This window comes from Myotis myotis, unplaced genomic scaffold (assembly GCF_014108235.1).
Source record: "Myotis myotis isolate mMyoMyo1 unplaced genomic scaffold, mMyoMyo1.p scaffold_m19_p_7, whole genome shotgun sequence".
Taxonomy (NCBI): Eukaryota; Metazoa; Chordata; class Mammalia; order Chiroptera; family Vespertilionidae; genus Myotis; species Myotis myotis.
In genome coordinates this window covers 74566851-74585245 of record NW_023416379.1, presented here as the reverse complement: position 1 = coordinate 74585245, position 18395 = coordinate 74566851, and the positions used below count along the sequence as shown (strand labels likewise).

The 18395-nt window shown below is 40.8% G+C and overlaps 1 protein-coding gene across 1 annotated transcript in view; it reads right to left on the bottom strand.

The window, feature by feature from the left end:
• COL21A1 (collagen type XXI alpha 1 chain) overlaps nt 1-18150 on the bottom strand; it is a 116852-nt gene extending 98702 nt beyond the window's left edge. Inside the window, exons 1-2 of the mRNA XM_036318179.1 lie at nt 18024-18150; nt 13544-14095 (exon numbers count right to left, since the gene is read on the bottom strand). Coding sequence (XP_036174072.1) covers nt 13544-14095; nt 18024-18111 — 640 coding nt within the window. The 5' untranslated portion in view covers nt 18112-18150. The remainder of the gene's footprint in view (nt 1-13543; nt 14096-18023) is intronic.
• Between the last annotated feature and the right edge of the window lie 245 nt (nt 18151-18395).

Here is an 18395-nt window from a genome sequence, read left to right as displayed (position 1 = left end):
CAATTTGCTCACCTACAAGGAGAACAAGATTACCCTTACAGTCCAGCCAGTGTGGCTCAGTGGTTGAACGTCGACCTATGAACCAGGAAGTCATGGTTTGATTCCCAGTCAGGGCACATGCCCGGGTTGTGGGCTCGATCTCCAGTGTGGGGAGTTCAGGAGGCAGCCAATCAATGATTCTCTCTAATCATGTATGTTTCTATCTCACTCTCCCTCTCCCTTCCTCTCTGAAATCAATATATATATATATATATATATATATATATATATATATATATATACCCTCACACATGGGAACTAAAAGGAAAAATGCTATTTTGATTACCAGCCAATAATTTCTGCATAAATTTAAGGGGGGAAAAAACAGGCAAATAATTAACATTTCCATTGTGTAGAAAAAAGAAATATATGTATAAGTATGCAACCACATTCAGAGAGTTGAATGGAAACTAAAAGTAAAAACTGGAACTTGAAAGTTATAATTTTAAGTACCAGGAAAATCAAGTGTTGGGAAATTGCTATAAAACCTACAATAGGTAGATAGAATAATCTAGGTAAACAAATAGTGCATTCTGGAGCAAGGGCAAAAAAGACACATGGAAGATTTAAGTTCACAAATGGTTGACTACACAGTTATAATTTCAGTTTAAGCCACAAATAAATGCCCATACAAATAAGTGTCAAGAGAAAATCCCCTAGCTTGTGACATCTCCCTCGAGGGGGAGGTGAGGGGGAGTAGAGTTTGCTTCCAATACTCCAGCTTCTCAGAAAGCTGCCCAAGAGACTGGTACCTGCCTCACCTCACTTGGAGCATAAAGGACTCAGAATCATCTGGATGCCTGTGGACTACTGAGAATAAAGAAGAGTGAGGGGTGGACTGCTGTGGCTGCATGGCTCAGTGGGAACAGGAGAAGACACACTACTTGAGGCTTTTCCCTCACAGGAAGAGAAATGAGTGGAACACGATTCCAGTATTCCAGCTTTTCAAAGGGCTGCCTAACAAGATATGTGTCTTGCCTAAGAATGTTGACAGGAAACCAGTATATGTGGCTGCCTGGTAGTCACTGAGAACAAGAAAAAGTGGGGAAGTTATGACTAAAGAACTAGAGAACTTGAAGTGTCGCAGACAGACACCAAAGGGAGTGAGAGATTATGAGCACCTGGGAAAGAAACCAGCAAGCCTCCCTAATTAAGAAATTACTCACACAGGCCCAGAGAAATATCATCCCCCAACCTCCTTAAAAGGTTAAGAGGACCACAGAATCTCTAGTCAGACAGATTGGTGTCAGACTCCCCTGTACAAAGCCAGTTGGTAAAGGCTGGGAGAGGTGACTCTTTTTTCAAATGTGTGGATCTCCAAACAAGACTATGAGATAGACAAAGAAACAGGAAAACATGACCCAATCGAAAGAACAAAATAACTTTTCAGATACCAATCCTAAATGAAGGAAAGTATATTATCTGACAAAGAATTCACAATAGCCATCATAAAGATACTTTATAAATTTAAGAAAATAATGTATGAGCAAAATAAAAGTATCAACAAAGAGGCAGAAAATATAAAGAGGAACCAAACAGAAATATGGAGCTGAAGAACACAATAACCAAGTGAAAAAACTGACTACAGGGGTTTGAAATCAGACTTATCAAAGAGAAAAAAGAACCAGCAATCCTGAAGACAGGTCATCTGAAATTATCCAGGCAGAGGGACAAAATTTTTAAAGAACGAGAAAAATTTAGAAAGCCCTAAAGGATTCTATGGGACACAATCAGCTAGACCAGTATACATAGGATGGGAGTTGCAGAAGAAGAAAGGACAAAGCTTATCCTATCTAATAAAAGAGAAACATGGTAATTAGCCATACCTCTGCTACTCTTCCAATTGGCTAATCAGGGTGATATGCAAATTAACTGCCAGCCAAGATGGCGGCCAGCAGCCAGGCAGCTTGAAGCGAACATGAGGCTTGCTTGCTTCAGTGACAGAAGACTCCAACGTTCCCCGCCTGCCACTGCTGGCCTCTGAGCTTGCAGTTTGAAACATTGTTACAAATATAGAAGCTAAACAAAACCCCAGAAACCTGCTTTAAGCCAGCTGGGATTGAGGCCTAAGAGCTGGAGCCAAGCCTCAGATGTAAAGCTGGCCCAGAAAAAAAAAAAAGAGAGAGAAAAAGTAGCGGTTGGGAGCTTCAGTCACATGCCAGCCTGAAAACAGCCCTCAGCCCCTCACCCAGACTGGCCAGGCACCCCAGTGGGGACCCCCACCCTGAAGGATGTGTGACCAGCTGCAAACAGCCATTATCCCCTCACCCAGGCTGGCCAGGCACCCAAGCGGGACCCCCACCCTGATCCAGGACATCCTTCAGGGCAAACCAGCCGGCCCCCTCCCATGCACCAGGCCTCTATCCTATATAGTAAAAGGGTAATAGGCCTCCCAGCACCGGGATCAGTGTGACAGAGGGCAGCGCCCAAACTCCCCGATCGCCCTGCGGCTCTGTGTGTGACAGGGGGCGGGCCACAACCTCCCCTGCGACCCTGCCTTGAGTGTGACAGAGGGCGGTGCCCCAACCCCCCTATCCCTGCGGCTCAGTGTGTGACAGGGTGCGGCGCCCCAACCCCCCCCCCCCCACAGGCCCTGCACTGTGTGTGACGGGGTAGAGCCATAACCTCCCCATCGGCCCTGCCCTGAGTGTGACAGGGTGCAGCACCCCAACCCCCTGATCTGCCCTGCTCTGTGTGTGACAGGGGGCGGTACCCCAACTCCCCTATCGGCCCTACTCTGTGAGTGACAAGGGGGATCTCCTCAGGCCCTGCTCTGTGCATGACGGGGGAAGCTCCCCAACCCCCTGATCAACCCTGCTCTGGTCATGACAGGGTACAGAGCCCCAACCCCCCTGATGGGCCCTGCTCTGTGCGTGACAAGGGGCAGCGCCCCAACCCCCTGATTGGCCCTGCTCTGTGCGTGACAGGGGGCGGCACCCCAACTCCCCAATCAGCCCTGCTCTGAGCCCAACCAGGGGCTGCACCTAGGGATTGGGCCTGCCCTCTGCCACCCGGGAGCAGGCCTAAGCCAGCAGGTCGTTATCTCCCGAGGGGTCCCAGATTGCATGAGGGCACAGGCCGGGCTGAGGGACCTCCTTCCCCCCCACCCCGAGTGCACAAATTTTTGCGCACTGGGCCTCTAGTCCTATATAAGAGGCTATATGCAAATAGACCAAACAGCAGAACAACCGGAAGAACCAAACAACTGTCACTATGACATGCGCTGACCACAAGAGTGTGTGTGTGCAACATGGTGGGCATCAGCTGCAGCAGGATGGTGGAGCAGGTGAGCAGGGACGCCAGAGCAAGGCGGGGCACTGGTTGCTGTCATCGGGGCGAGCCTCTGGTGGTTACTGAAAATTCTTTGCTCCTGTGCACTGTGGCCCCACCTGGCACCTGCACTTGCTGCCAGCACCAGCCCCACTCACACCCGCAGCCAGCGCCGAAGCCGCCGCTCACACCCACCAACCCCAATCACTCCGCACAATCAGCAGTTGTGAACGGGGCTGGCGCCATTAGCACGTGGGAGCAGCAGTGAGAGCGGGGCTGCTTCAGACAGGGGCCTGGGGGCTGCAGAGGAAAGGGACAGGCGGGGGCATGGAGAATGGGCCGAGACCTGCCCCTGTGCCCACTCCAGACTCGTGGCCCACAGTTCCTTTCAAGGTGCACAAATTCATGCACTGGGCCCTAGTTTTAAAAATAATAGCCAAAACTTTCTCAAGTCTGAGAAAGGAAATGGACATCCAGAGACAAAGAGAGAATTCTGAAAGCATCAAGAGAAAGCAACTCCTTATGACAAGGGTACCCCAATAAGACTATCAGTGGATTTCTCAGTAGAAACATAGCAGGGAACTTGCTGTAAAGTTCCTAGCAGGCCATAAGGGAATGGGATGATAAATTCAAAGTGCTGAAATAAAAAAAAAAAAACACTACCAACCAAAATAGTATAGCCTGCAAAAGTACCCTTCAAAAATGAATAAGAAATAAACACTTTCTCAGATTTTAAAAAAAAACTAACCAAATTCATCACCACTAGACCTGTCTTACAAGAAATGCTGAGGAAGTCCTCCAAGTAGAACTGAAAGAACATTAAATAGCAATACAAAATTACTGAAAAGTATTAAAATCGCTGGTAAACGTAAACATATAGATTCAGAATATTAAAATGCGATAAGGGTGTTATGTAAATAACTTAATTCTGATAGAAAAGTTAAAAGATAAAAGTTTAAACAATAACTATAACTGTAAAAATGATCACGGATACACATATAAGATGATGTAATTTGTGGCATCAATAACAAAGTGTGAGAGGGCCAGGGAGATGCAACAATGTAGAGTATTTGTATGTGATTGAAGTTAAGATATTATCACCTTAAAATAGATTTTTTTAACAGTATAATGTTTAATGTAACCCCCATGGTAACCACAAAGAAAAAAACCTATACAAATGAAAGTGAAAAACAAATCAAAGCATGTCACTACAAAAATAATCAATGAAACACAGAGGAAGACCACAAGAGAGGAAAGAACAACAAAAAGGCCATATGACAGCAAACAACAAAAGAGCAATATGAAATCTTTCCCTATCAGTAATTAGTTCAGATGTAAATGAATTAAACTCACCAATAAAAAGAAACAGACTTGTTAAATGTGTTTTTAAAAACACCAAACTTCAACTATATACTGTCTATAAGACATGTACTTTCTAATTAAAGACACACCCAAGTAAAAAGTAAAAGGATGGGAAAAAATACTCCATGCAAATAGTAACCAAAAGAGAGCAAAGGTGTTCATACTTATATCAGATAAAACAGGCTTTGAGTCAAAACTGTCGAAAGAGACAAAGAAGGACATTATATAATGATAAGAAGGTCAATTCACCAGCAAGAAATAAAAGATATAATAACTCTAAAGATATATATATCTTTAGAGTTCAGAAGATCAAAAAGGAAACAAAGGATTTGAAAAACACTACAGATCAAACGAATCTAACAGACATATGCAGAACATCCCACCACACAGCAGCAAGTACACATTCTTAAGCGCAAACAACATTCTCCAAGAAAAAAACATGTTAGGTCAAAACACAAGTTTCAACATATTTACGAAGATTAAAATGATACCATGTATATTTTCCTACCACAATAGAATGAAACTAGAAATTAATGTTAGGAGGAAAATTAAAAAATAATGTGGAAACTAACAACATTTATTTGAATAATCACTGAGTCAAAAAAAATTAAGAGAGAAATTAGAAAGTATCTTGAGTAAAACTAAAACACAACATAGCAAAACCTATGGGATGCAGCAAAAGCCGTACTGAGAAGGAAATGTATAGCAATAAAAATCTACATTAAAAAATAAATATCTCAAATAAACAACCCAACTTTTCACATCAAGCAACTAGAAAAAGAACAAAGCCCCAAATTAGCAAAAGGAAGAAAACAATTAAGATTAGAATGGAAATAAATAAAATAGAGAATAGTAAAACAACAGAAAAACTCAACAAAGAGTTGGTTTTTTGAAAAGAACAACTGACAAAACTTTAGCTAGATTAACAGAAAAAAGAAGATTCAAATAAAAAAAAACTTAGGAATGAAGGAGGAGATATTACAACTGATACCACAAAAATGCAAAGGATCATAAGAGACTGCAATAATTATACTAACAAATTTGATAACCTAAAAGAAAAAGATGAATTCCTAAAATATATAACTTAGCAAGACTGAATCAATAAAAAATCAAAAACTGTCACAGACCTATAAATAGTAAGGAGACTGAATAAGTAATCAAAAAGCTCCCAGCAAAGAAAAAAACTCCAGGACCAGATGTCTTCACTGGTGAATTCTACTAAATATATAAAGAAGAATTATGCGCCGAAACCGGTTTGGCTCAGTGGACAGAGCGTCGGCCTGCGGACTGAAAGGTCCCAGGTTCGATTCCGGTCAAGGGCATGTACCTGGGTTGCGGGCACATCCCCGGTGGGGGATGTGCAGGAGGCGGCTGGTCGATGTTTCTCTCTCATCGATGTTTCTGACTCTCTATCTCTCTCCCTTCCTCTCTGTAAAAAATCAATAAAATATATTAAAAAAAAAAAAAGAAGAATTATGCCAATCCTTCTCAAACACTCCCAAAAAACTGAAAAGGAGGAAATATTTACAAACACTGTTTATGAGGCCATCATCACCCAGGTACCAAAAAAAAAAAAAAAAAAAAAAAGACACTACCAAAAAAGAAAACTACAGGCCAACATTCTTGATGAATATAGATACAAAAATCCTCTACATAATACTAGCAAATTGAATTTAATAGCATATTAAAAAGTACCCCACAAAGTGACCAAATGGAACTTATCCCTGGGATGCAAAGATAATTCAACCTACGAAATCAATTGATATGATATACCACATTAACAGAATAAAGCATAAACGTTACATAATTGTCTTATTAGATGCAGAAAATTGACTTCTCAAAATTCAACATCCTTTCATGATGAAAACACTCACCAAAGTAAGTATAGAAATAATTTACCTCCACATAATAAGGCCATATTTGAAAAGTCACAGCTGACCAACATATTCAATGGTGAGAAACTGAAAGCTCTTTCTCTAAGATCAGGAACAAGATAAGAATATCCACTCTTGCCACTTCTATTCAACATAGATTGGAAGTGCTAGCTGGGGCATCAAAATAATAAAATACTAAGAAATAAACTTAACCAAAGAGGCGAAAGACTTAAATATTAAAAACATTGCTGAGAGAAATTAAAACAAATGGAAAGACATGTCATGCTCATGAACTTGAAAACTTAATATGTTTTAAATGTCCATATCACACAAAGTGATCTACAGATTCAATGCAGTCCCTATCAAAATCCCAATGACCAGTCTCTGAAGGACAAATACTGCACGATTCTACCTTTATGAACTATCCAAAGTAGTCAAACTCATAGAAACAGAAAGTTGAATGGTGGTTGTCTGTTGTGGGGAGATGGAAATGGGGGACTTGCTATTCAACGGGCATTGAGTTTCAGCCAGGTAACATGAAAAAGGTCTAGCTATCTACAGCACAACACTGTACATGTAGCTAGCAGTATTGTCCTTTATACTTAAAATACTTTAAGATGGTGTGTCTCACATTGTGTTTTTTACAAAAATAAACAAATAGAAAACAAGATGCTCCACAACACTAATCATCAGAGAAATATAAATAAAATAATAATGAGATATCATCTCACACCGGTCAGGATGGCTATCATCAGTAAATCAACAAACAACAAGTTTTGGTGAAAATGTAAAGAAGAGGGAACCCTTGTGCACTGTTGGTGGGAATGCAGATTGGTGCAGCCACTATGGGAAACAGTATGTAGTTTCCTCAAAAATATTAAAAATGGCACTGCCTCAGATCCTAGCGATTTCGCTTCTGATTATATAGGGTGTCCCAAAAAATGTTTTACACACTTTGAATAATTATAAAGTCAGTGTTTGTTAAAATATATTTCATTTTCAAAATTGAGCTATCAGTTATTAAAGTGTGTATACATTTTTGGGGACACCCTGTATACTCGAAGAAACCCAAAATACTAATTTGAAAGAATAGATGCATCCCTGTGTTCACTGTAGCATTATTTACAATAACCAAGATATGAAGCAGCCCAAGTGCCCATCAATAGATGAATGGATAAAAAAGGTTTTGATGTCACTCATATGTGGAATCTAATGAGCATAATAAACTGATGAATAAAATAGATCCAGAGACATAGAAGCATGGAATAGACTGATGAATTTCAGAGGAAAGAGGGGGGGAGGAGGTGGGGAGAGATTGCCAGAGAAGTTATATGGATATATGCATAACCCATGGACACAGACAATAGAGTGGTGAAGGCCTGGGAGGGGTGGGTACAGGTTGGAGTGGGTCAATAGGGAAAAAAAAACAAGCAAAGGAGACATCTATAATACTTTCAACAACAAAGATAAAATTTTTACAAAGTTTTGGTACAAATATTCAATGAACTATCTACACTAGTAAAAGAGAAACATGGTAATTGGCATATGACCGCTACCTTTTTCATTGGCTAATCAGTGAGATATGCAAATTAACTGTCAGCCAAGATGGCGGCCAGCAGCCAGGCAGCTTGAAACTAACATGAGGCTTGCTGGCCTCAGTGAGGGAGGATCGTTGGAGGAAACCAACGTTCCCTGCCTGCGACTGCAGGCCTCTGAGCGGGCAGTTTAAGAAACATTGTAACAAATACCGCCGGACTTCAGCCAGCAGATTCGCAACATTGTAAGCAAAGGCCAGAAACCTACTTTCAGCCGCAGAGGCCTAAGAGCTGGAGCCAAGCCTCAAGGTAAAGCTGGCCCAGAATAAAAAAAAAAAAAAAAGAAAAAAAGGAGCGGTTGGGAACTTCAGTCACTCCCAGCCTGAAAACAGCCCTCAGCCCCTCACCCAGACTGGCCAGGCACCCCAGTGGGGACCCCCACCCTGAAGGGGGTGTGACCAGCTGCAAACAGCCATCATCCCCTCACGCAGGCTGGCCAGGCACCCCAGTGGGGACCCCCACCCTGATCCAGGACACCCTTCAGGGCAAACCAGCCAGCCCCACCCATGCACTAGGCCTCTACCCTATATAGTAAAAGGGTAATATGTCTCCCGGGACTGGGATCAGCATGACAGGGGGCAGCGCCCAAACCCCCTGATCGCCCTGCAGCTCTGTGTGTGACAGGGAGCGGGGCCCCAACCCCCTGAGCAGCCCTGCTCTGTGCCTGATAGGGGGGAGCTCCCCAACCCCCCCACCCCACGGGCCCTGCTCTGTGTGTGATGGGGTAGAGCCATAATCTCCCCATCGGCCCTGCCCTGAGTGTGAGAGTGGCGGCGCCCCAACCCCCTGATGGGCCCTGCTCTGTGTGTGACAGGGGGTGGCGCCGCCACCTCCCCATCGACCCTGCCTTGACGGTGCCCCAACCCCCCAATTGGCCCTACCCTGAGCGTGACTGAGGGTGGCATCACAACCTCCCAATCTGCCCTGCTCTGTGCATGACGGGGCGGCGCCCCAACTCCCCAATCGGCCCTGCTCTGAGCCCAACCAGGGGCTGCACCTAGGGATTGGGCCTGCCCTCTGCCACCCGGGAGCAGGCCTAAGCCAGCAGGTCGTTATCTCCCAAGGGGTCCCAAACTGTGAGAGGGCACAGGCCGGGCTGAGGGACCCCCCTACCCCCCGAGTGCACAAAAATTTGTGCACCGGGCCTCTAGTTAGTCATAAACAAGAATGGAATTTTGCCTTTTGCAATAGCATGGATGGACCTAGAGGGTATTATACTCAGTGAAATAAGTCAGTCAGAGAAAGATAAATATGGTATGATTTCAATTAGGTGGAATCTAAAGAACAAAATAAATGAACAAAACTGAAACAGACTCAGAGAGAGAACAGACTGATGGTTTCTAGATGGGTGGGGGAAGAGGGACTGGGTGAAAAAGGTGAAGGGATTAAAAAGTATAAATTGGTAGTTACAGAATAATCATGGGATGGTAAAGTACAGCATGGTACTTTACATTCATAATATTGAATGTAAACTGTAATTTAGAATTTAAAAAATTAAGAAAAAATAATAGAAAACAAAAGAAAAAAATGTTAGACTCTAAGACAATAAAGAAACCATTGCTCATCAACAAAAAGTGGACCTGAAATAAGGAATACAGTGCAGAATACACCTCAAGGGAAATAACAGGTCAGGGAAGATGAAATAATGCATATGGGAACACTCTTATATAATAAAGAGCTAATATGCTAATTAGACCAGACCGCAGAACGACCTTCCAGACAACCTTCCAGAATGACCAGTGGATGGGGGGCGAGGGGTGGGGCCGCAGGGCCACGAGGCAGCCAGGGTTGTGAGGGCCTACTCTTGCATGATTTTTGTGCATAGGGCCTCTAGTGATATAAATAATATTTTGTTCACTGTGGATCAACCACAGTAGAGCATAAAAGCAAACAGCATTAGGAAAAGGTAATTGTACTTGCTGAGAACCTCAAAGTAGAAGTTAATTATTTGTCAAAATATATAATTATTTGTCAAATGTAAATTACACGATGTGAGGCTGCTGCAATATAACAATGATAATTTAGTCAATTACCACAATCTAATATAGTATAAAAAGTCAAGTACAAAAAGGCCATATATCCCATAAGCATGATTTCAAAGACTATACTTTATAAGATAGCTACTGTACACATATATGTGAACTGAATAGACATGGACATTATCTACATTCTTTCTTGAGTGTGGATGAAAAATATTTGGCAAGATTTCAAATTTGTTTTGTTTTTTTTTACAGATTGTACATTTTAGCTAAAGAAAAATTATATTCCTTTTAAGCACAGTTACTCTTTTATGGGTAATTAGAATTTTTAAAATAAAATGTATTTGCCAAAATATATATCGACAGAAAAATAACTATGAAGCAAATATTGAGCAGACATATTTAATCAAATTTGTGTTTTAGGATGAAAATCAATGGTAAATGATATCTCACCATGAAGTCTATTTCAATAATGAAATATATCTACCTTCAAAACCAAATATTGTATTTTGACAATATATTAAAAATCTAAATCCCAGCCTGTTCAAGATGACAAAAGTCAACACAGTCTTACTGTTAGAGATTCATAAAGAGAATAACTGTGATAACTATTTACACTTATTATAGTACCTTTTTAAAAGTTCATTTAAAGAATATGCTTAATTTCTTAAGTAATTTTTTATTTACCATATCCCCCAAACAAACACTTTTTAAAATAGAGGAATTAATTTTTTTCTAAGCCACAATCATTTTGAAATTTTTCTATCAAATGTGAACTAATCAAGTTTTGGAATTTCTGATAGTAAACTGGATTAAAAGTCTTTCCATTTTATATGCATATTATTTTTCTAGGTATATGATATATTAAATGCCATTAATGTTAAAAATAAAAGATTTGAACAAATTACCTCCCCCCAAATAATCTGAACATAAGTAAATGTTTACCAGAAACTGAACTTTTCCCATACCATGGAGTCATCATGAATTTAGATTTTATGGTATGACATATACATCCTACCTAATAATAGACAAACATGGTAATTGACCGTACCTTCACTACACCTCCCATTGGCTAATCAGCACGATATGCAAATTAACCCAACCAAGATGGCAGCCAGCAGCCACGCAGCTGAAGCAAGCAGGAGGCTTGCTTGCTCCAGTGATGGAGGAAGCCAAGGTTCCCCGCCTGCCGCGGCCCGGCTCTGAGCTCCGAAAGCAAAGTTTCAATTATAGAAGCTAAACAAATCCCAGATACCTGCTTTCAGCAGGCCCTGGCCACAGAGCTGGAGCGAGTAGGAGCCGGCTCTCAACTACAGTGATGGCAATAAAGTTTCAATTATAGAAGCTAAGCAAACCCCAGATACTTGCATTCAGCAGGCCGTGGCCTCAGAGTTGGACCGAGTAGGAGCCAGCTCTCAGCTCCAGTGACGGCAACAAAGTTTCAATTATAGAAGGTAAATAAATCACAGAATAAAAAAAGAAAAAAAGGAGAGGCTGGGAGCTTCAGTCGCTGGCCAGCCTGAAAAGGGCCCTCAGCCCCTCACCCAGACTGGCCAGGCACCCCAGTGGGGACCAGTGTGGCCAGCCTGAAAATGGCCCTAAGCCCCTCATCCAGGCTGGCCAGGCACCCCAGTGGGGACCCCCACCCTGAAGGGGGTGTGACCAGCTGCAAACAGCCATCAGCCCCTCACCCAGGCTGGCCAGGCACCCAAGCGGGACCCCCACCCTGATCCAGGACACCCTTCAGGGCAAACCAGCCGGCCCCCACCCGTGCACCAGGCCTCTGTCCTATATAGTAAAAGGGTAATATGCAAACTGACCCTAACAGCAGAAAGACTGGCAATGACTGGTCACTATGACACACACTGACCACCAGGGGGCAAATGCTCAATGCAGGAGCTGCCCTCTGGTGGTCAGTGCGCTCTCACATAGGAGAGCTCTGCTCAGCCACAAGCCAGGCTGATGGTGCCAGTACAGCGGTGGTGGTGGGAGCCTCTCCTGCCTCCTCAGCAGCGCTAAGGATGTCTGACTGCAGCTTAGGTCTGCTCCCTGCTGGCAAGTGGACATCCCCAGGGGCTGCCGGGCTGCCAGAGGGATGTCTGGTTGCCAGCTTAGGCCCAATCCCCTGGGAGCAGGCCTAAGCCAGCAGGTAGTCATCCCCTGAGGGGTCCTAGACTGCGAGAGGGCACAGGCTGGGCTGAGGGATCCCCCCAGCCCGAGTGCACAAATTTTTGTGCACTGGGCCTCTAGTAATAAATAAACTTGGAAGCACTATATTTCCAAATGTTCTCTAACTGTTGATGGAAGTTTCATTTGTCTCTCAAGTACAATTTGTAACATTTTTCCAGAGCTTTAAAAATATTACTAATTTGCCCCGCCAGTGTGGCACAGTGGTTGAGTGTCGACCTATGAACCAGGAGGTCATAGTACAGTAGGGGGCGTGCAGAAGGCAGCTGATCAATGATTCTCTCTCCTCACTGATGTAGGTTTCTATATCCCTCTCCCTTCCTCTCTGAAATCAATAAAAAAAGTTAGTAATGTGATCTTTCTTTGAAAAAATAATGAAAGATTCTCATGCAGAATTATGTTCAAGCATATTCCCTGTTTTTATAACAGAAAAATGTAGAAAGGAACTAAATATATAAAATAGAGAGATTATTAAATAAATAATCTTAGGAGATTGTCTGCTAATATGTTAATAGTATGCAAATTATACACACAACAATAAAGTATGTAATAATATGAAAATTGAGTATTAAATTATATGTATAATACTATCCTTACTTAGGCACATGAATAAACTCTCAGACAATCTGAACTAAAAAAAAGAGAGAGAGCCGAAACCGGTTTGGCTCAGTGGATAGAGCATCGGCCTGCGGACTGAAAGGTCCCAGGTTCGATTCCGGTCAAGGGCATGTACCTTGGTTGCGGGCACGTCCTCAGTGGGAGATGTGCAGGAGGCAGCTGATCAATGTTTCTCTCTCATCGATGTTTCTAACTCTCTATCTCTCTCCCTTCCTCTCTGTAAAAAATCAATAAAATGTAAAAAAAAAAAAAAAAAAGAGAGAGAGAAAAGAAAAAGGCCAAAATGAAAAAAGAGAAAAAACTCATTAACAGGAGTGATATGATCATGTGTAGTTTACATATATTTTTATTCTTTATGTGTCTTTATTTTCTACCATCTCTACAACATACATGTTGCAATTGAAAGGTAAAACAACAAATATAACAAAATATTTTATTATCCAACTGTAGATTTTATGTTTCTAAACACAAAACTTATCCATAAAAACATTTTGCTCACCTCAATTCTAACATAAATAATTTGAAATTAAAAATAACTATACGAGTATAAATAAACAAGCTATGCCAAAATGTAAGAAACTGCAGTTATTAATTGTTTCCAAATTATATTAAGGCTTACCTTCACAAAGTTTCTGCTTCATCACCTCCCTTATTTTGGATATCACAATATAGTCTTCAACATAAAACACATACGTAGATGAAGGCTTGTTGGCAATAGCTCTAAGTTCTGCATCTTCTGTTTCTGAACCAACGCCGATCGCAAATAATGTTATTTTATTCTCTCTTGCTGCTTCTGCTGCTTCTTTGACTTCGTCTTGGGATTTACCATCCGTAAGTACTACTGCGATCTTAGTCAGAAACCGTGAGGACTTGGCAAAAAGGTAATCAAGTGCAAACTGGATGGCCTTCCCTGTCCTTGTGTTTCCTCCTAAGTAATGTATGGATTCCATTGCTGCCACCAAATCCTCTCCCGAATCATGTCTTCCAAGAGGAATCTCCAGTACAGGGTAGTCACTATATTGGACCACTCCCACCTGAATAAACTTGGGTCCTATGTCAAAGTTTTTTGTGATGTTGACAAGCCACTTTTTCACTATTTCAAAGTTTTCTGGGCCAACACTGTAAGAACCATCTAAGATGAAAACTAAATCTGTTGGAGCAGTACGACAACCTAAGTGTAAAAAAAAAAGTCATCAGTTAGCATCTATACTAATAAAAGGGTAATATGCTAATTAGACCGGACATCCTTTCGGACAAAGCCACGGTGGCAGCGGCCAAGGCAGAGGCGGTTAGAGGTGATCAGGCTGGCCAGGGAGAGCAATTAGGGGACCAGGCCAGCAGGGGAGAGCAGTTAGGGTGATCAGGCTGGCAGGGGTGAGCAGTTAGGGGCAATCAGGCAGGCAGGAGTCCCAGACTGGAGAGGGTGCAGGCCAGGCTGAGGGACACCCTGCCCCCCAGCCATGCACGAATTTGTGCACAGGGCCTCTAGCTTGTTATATAAAAAGCAAAAAGTGGAAAGTTTTAAAAACATGATTTTTTAATTAACCAGATAGACTGAATTCTTTCCCAATTTATGTGTATGTCAATTCACTACAATGAATATTTTAAATATTTTAAAAGTTACATGTCAATTATACCCCAATAAAGCTGTTTTTTTAAAAGATCATAGTAACTACAGCAGCTTTGTGAAGATTAACATACACTGCTTAGCTCATGAAAAATCTTTGTAAATGAGGGCTATTGCTTTGGTTGATATTTTATTTTTTAAATGAATGATTGAGCTTTAAAACGAGGAATAAAATATGTATGCTGTATATGAACATGATATCTAGATATTTCTTTGTTGTACAAGTATTACCTATCATAAAGCAGCATTTTATTTTATTTCCCCATTGAACAAATGAAAATAAATAAATGCCTGGTTTTCAGCTATACACCAACATTGTTTTAAGTTATCAACGAAATATGTTTTATTTAATACTACCTGAAATATTTAACAATATATATAAACCAATTAATAGGGAGAAAGAAATTAAAAAAACAGCAACTTTCTGCCAACTTCAGGACTCAGCAGCCATTAAAAGATCCATATTCTTTAATATAGTTCAGAAAAGTTAAATGAACCAAGATCACCTAAGCCATCACTCTTTCACTACATGCAAATGAGTTTTTAAAGGTCTGATCTCTCATCTTCAGCAAATAATGTAGCCCAAACATTGGCTTGTGCTAAGTGAATCTATATTCAAAGTTATAAATCTATTTCTTCCTCCATAAAAATTCTTGTTTCAAGAAACCAGGAAACAGTGTGATCAGCACATCTTATAGCTCTATTGGAGAAAAAAACTAACTCTGGTGAAAGTTATATCTGGACAAGTTCTAAGCACTTTTTAGAAAAAAAAGAAAAAAAACTTCACTCTCTTTTCCAAAGCACACAACATGCCTCTAACCCTGTCTCATTCTTTTGGTGTATGTATATTGAATACCTACTCTGTGTCTGATATCATGCAAGGTACTGCCTTCAAAGATACATAAGATATCTCAAAAAAGCTCATGGTGTAGTAAAATAGATAACTGGTTGGTTAGGGAAAGTACAAAGTATGAAAACATTTAGGAAGGGGAGTAACCTAACTGTGGAAAGTTCAGGAAGGTTGTATAGGAAAGCCGACAGGCAACCTGATGTCTGAAAGGAGAGCTTTGGCCAGGAGAAGAGGACATTCTAATCAAAGGGAACAGCAAGAGCAAAGGTCCAGAGATGAGAGGCAGACACAGCCAAAAGACAAGGTTTGTTTGGATAACTCCAACAGTTTGAAATGGCCAACAGAATTCGCAGGATGGAATTGTTATATTTGCCTTCTCCTTCTCTAACTTCTGAATTAAAGCAGCAAAAATACTACTGCTCATGGCCCATCTGATAAGGATCCCATGTCCCTGAATTTGATGGGTTGGAATAATATGGGATGAGCCGAGGTAATATGATAACAAATTTTAAGTCTTGTGTGTTTACTCATATTAATGGTCTCTCTTAAGTTGTGATCTGAGGCCCAATTTAAAGTTATAAGGATGATTTATTTTCTGTATACTTTTCAAATAATATGTAATTGCAAAGAATGGTATTGGCTAAGAGTTGTTTAGTGACAATTAGTATTAGTATTTTTGTATCTCTTTAGCGGTAAATTATCAGTCAATCTCTCTCTCTCTCTCTCTCTCTCTCTCTCTCTCTCTCTCTCTCTCTCTCTTTCTCTTCCTCTCTTCCACTTCCTCACTCCCTCCTTTCTTCTATTTTCCTTATCTTTGCCTACTTAGGTATCATATCTGGGATGATGATGACAAGGCTCACGTGAAGAGTCCTTAATTTAACAGTTACCTCAATGTAACCCATCAGAGTAACCAGCTAAATAAACACTGTAATCAGGTGAACATGTCTAACAGTCAAGGCGTTATTAAAAATAAAAACATCTGCCAAAATATGGGTTTGTCTCAAAAACACAAGTGTGATTAGGACGTTACTCCTAAAGTGGTGGTGCAGTGCAGAAGGGCACAAGGGACACCATCCAACAACCTCTGCCATGTGGCCGCTGCCAGAGTTCAGGGCAGGGACAGCAGAGTGGAAGTTGGTCCAGAGGCAACTTTTCTAACCAAGGGAAATTGCTCTTCTGTTATTTTTGAACACTGGTCTCAGGTTATGCTTTTATTGAGGTTTTGAAGGACAGGAAGTTGTGTTTGCAGAGCTCTTCAATGTTGCCCTTCCTAAATACTATGAGATTCATTACTGTCTGGACCTGCCAGGGTTTGTGTGCCTCTTGATTCTGTGGTTATAAACGCTTACAGGGTTATTCTTGGCACTTCCTACCCATTTCCAGAGCCATAAAGTATATATTTCATAACTGTAAGGTTAGCTAAGACCATGGGTACAAAAAGTAAATATCACCATTTATAAACACCAGACAAAATAGCACTCCAAGACACCTTTTCCTTAGAGAAATGAATCAGAGATGTCATAGAAAAGGACTGAAGATCAAAAGCATAGTTTAAATACTAGTTACAGCTCTTGCAAGCTATGTGATACTAGGTAAGCCTCTTAAATTTTATGAATCTCTTTTCCCTATTAAAAAAAATAGAGAGAAAAGAATATCTACTGAAGTAGAGTACTTCAATGGATTAAATTATAAAACTGTTACGCAAATATATGCACATATATATATATATATATATATATATATATATATATATATATGCCTAATATGCAAATTGTCCCCTCGGGAGTTCGACCGGGATGCCGGGAGTTCGATCGCTTGCTATGACATGACTGACCATCATGGGGTGGCGCAGAAAGAAGGGAGGCCCCAGCCGGCAGCTAGAAGGCCCAGATCAGTCCTGATCGCTGGCCAGACCTAGGGACCCTAACCGTGCACCAATTTTGTGCACCAGGCCTCTAGTTATTTTAATAAATTTTAAGCCAAGGTAAGTGAAGTTGTCAAACCACCTGATTTACCTGTTAGAGAAACCAGAATTAATTTACAGCAGAGCCTTTATGTTTAGAAGTTTTAAGATATGAAAATAAGCAAACTCTTAAAAAGAAGTGTAGTATCTGCACTGGTGGCCTGTGTAGCAGAACTATATTAATAGAGCCCTCCTTCTCTAATGAAAGCTTTCCTATAGGCCATCAGAATAATAGTCACCATTCACTGAGATGTCACTGTGCTAAGCCATTTACATGCATTATCTCACTTACATGGATTACCTCATTATGTCTATGAGATAACCTCATAGGATGGTCCTGATATCCATCCTAATATAAAGGTATTTTTTTTTATCTATATATAAAGAAGCTCATGAATGGCTGAACTCAACATCAGACTTTTTATTCTAAAGTCTGATGGGTTAACAGAATAAATAATTACCATAGAATTTTCTCAGAATTACTTCTGTTAGAAGTTTTTCCTCTCAGTTAATGTGGAACATAGCAATTTATGCATTTTAGGAAATTACAGCATCAAAAGACACTAGGAATAAGATCCTTAAAACCATTGCTTGAGCTCCTCTTATTGGATTTCTACAACTTGTTGATAACAAAAAGGGGCAATGCTGGTTGTTCTTACTTGATCTTATTTCTCCATCTTCAGCGAATACAGAATTCCGAAGAAGCAGAACCAAAACTATCCAAAGACATGTAATATGATGAGCCATGTTTCTGTTTTTGTTCTAATATTTTGGTTTTCAGATTCCTAAGGAAAAAAAAGAAAAAAGAAAAGTTAAACATATTTTTAAGATAAAAAAAAAATACATAGCCATTGTAAGTTTAATTTTAAAATAGCAATACCCAGACGCCACACAGTTAATTTTTACTGTCCTTAAAATTAATTTGTGTGTCTAAAATAGCCACACAATGAATAGGAGCTGAGGAAGACCATGATAAACCTTTTAATTCATAATTATCCTGAAAAATTATAAACTTTCTAAAACTTTGGGCT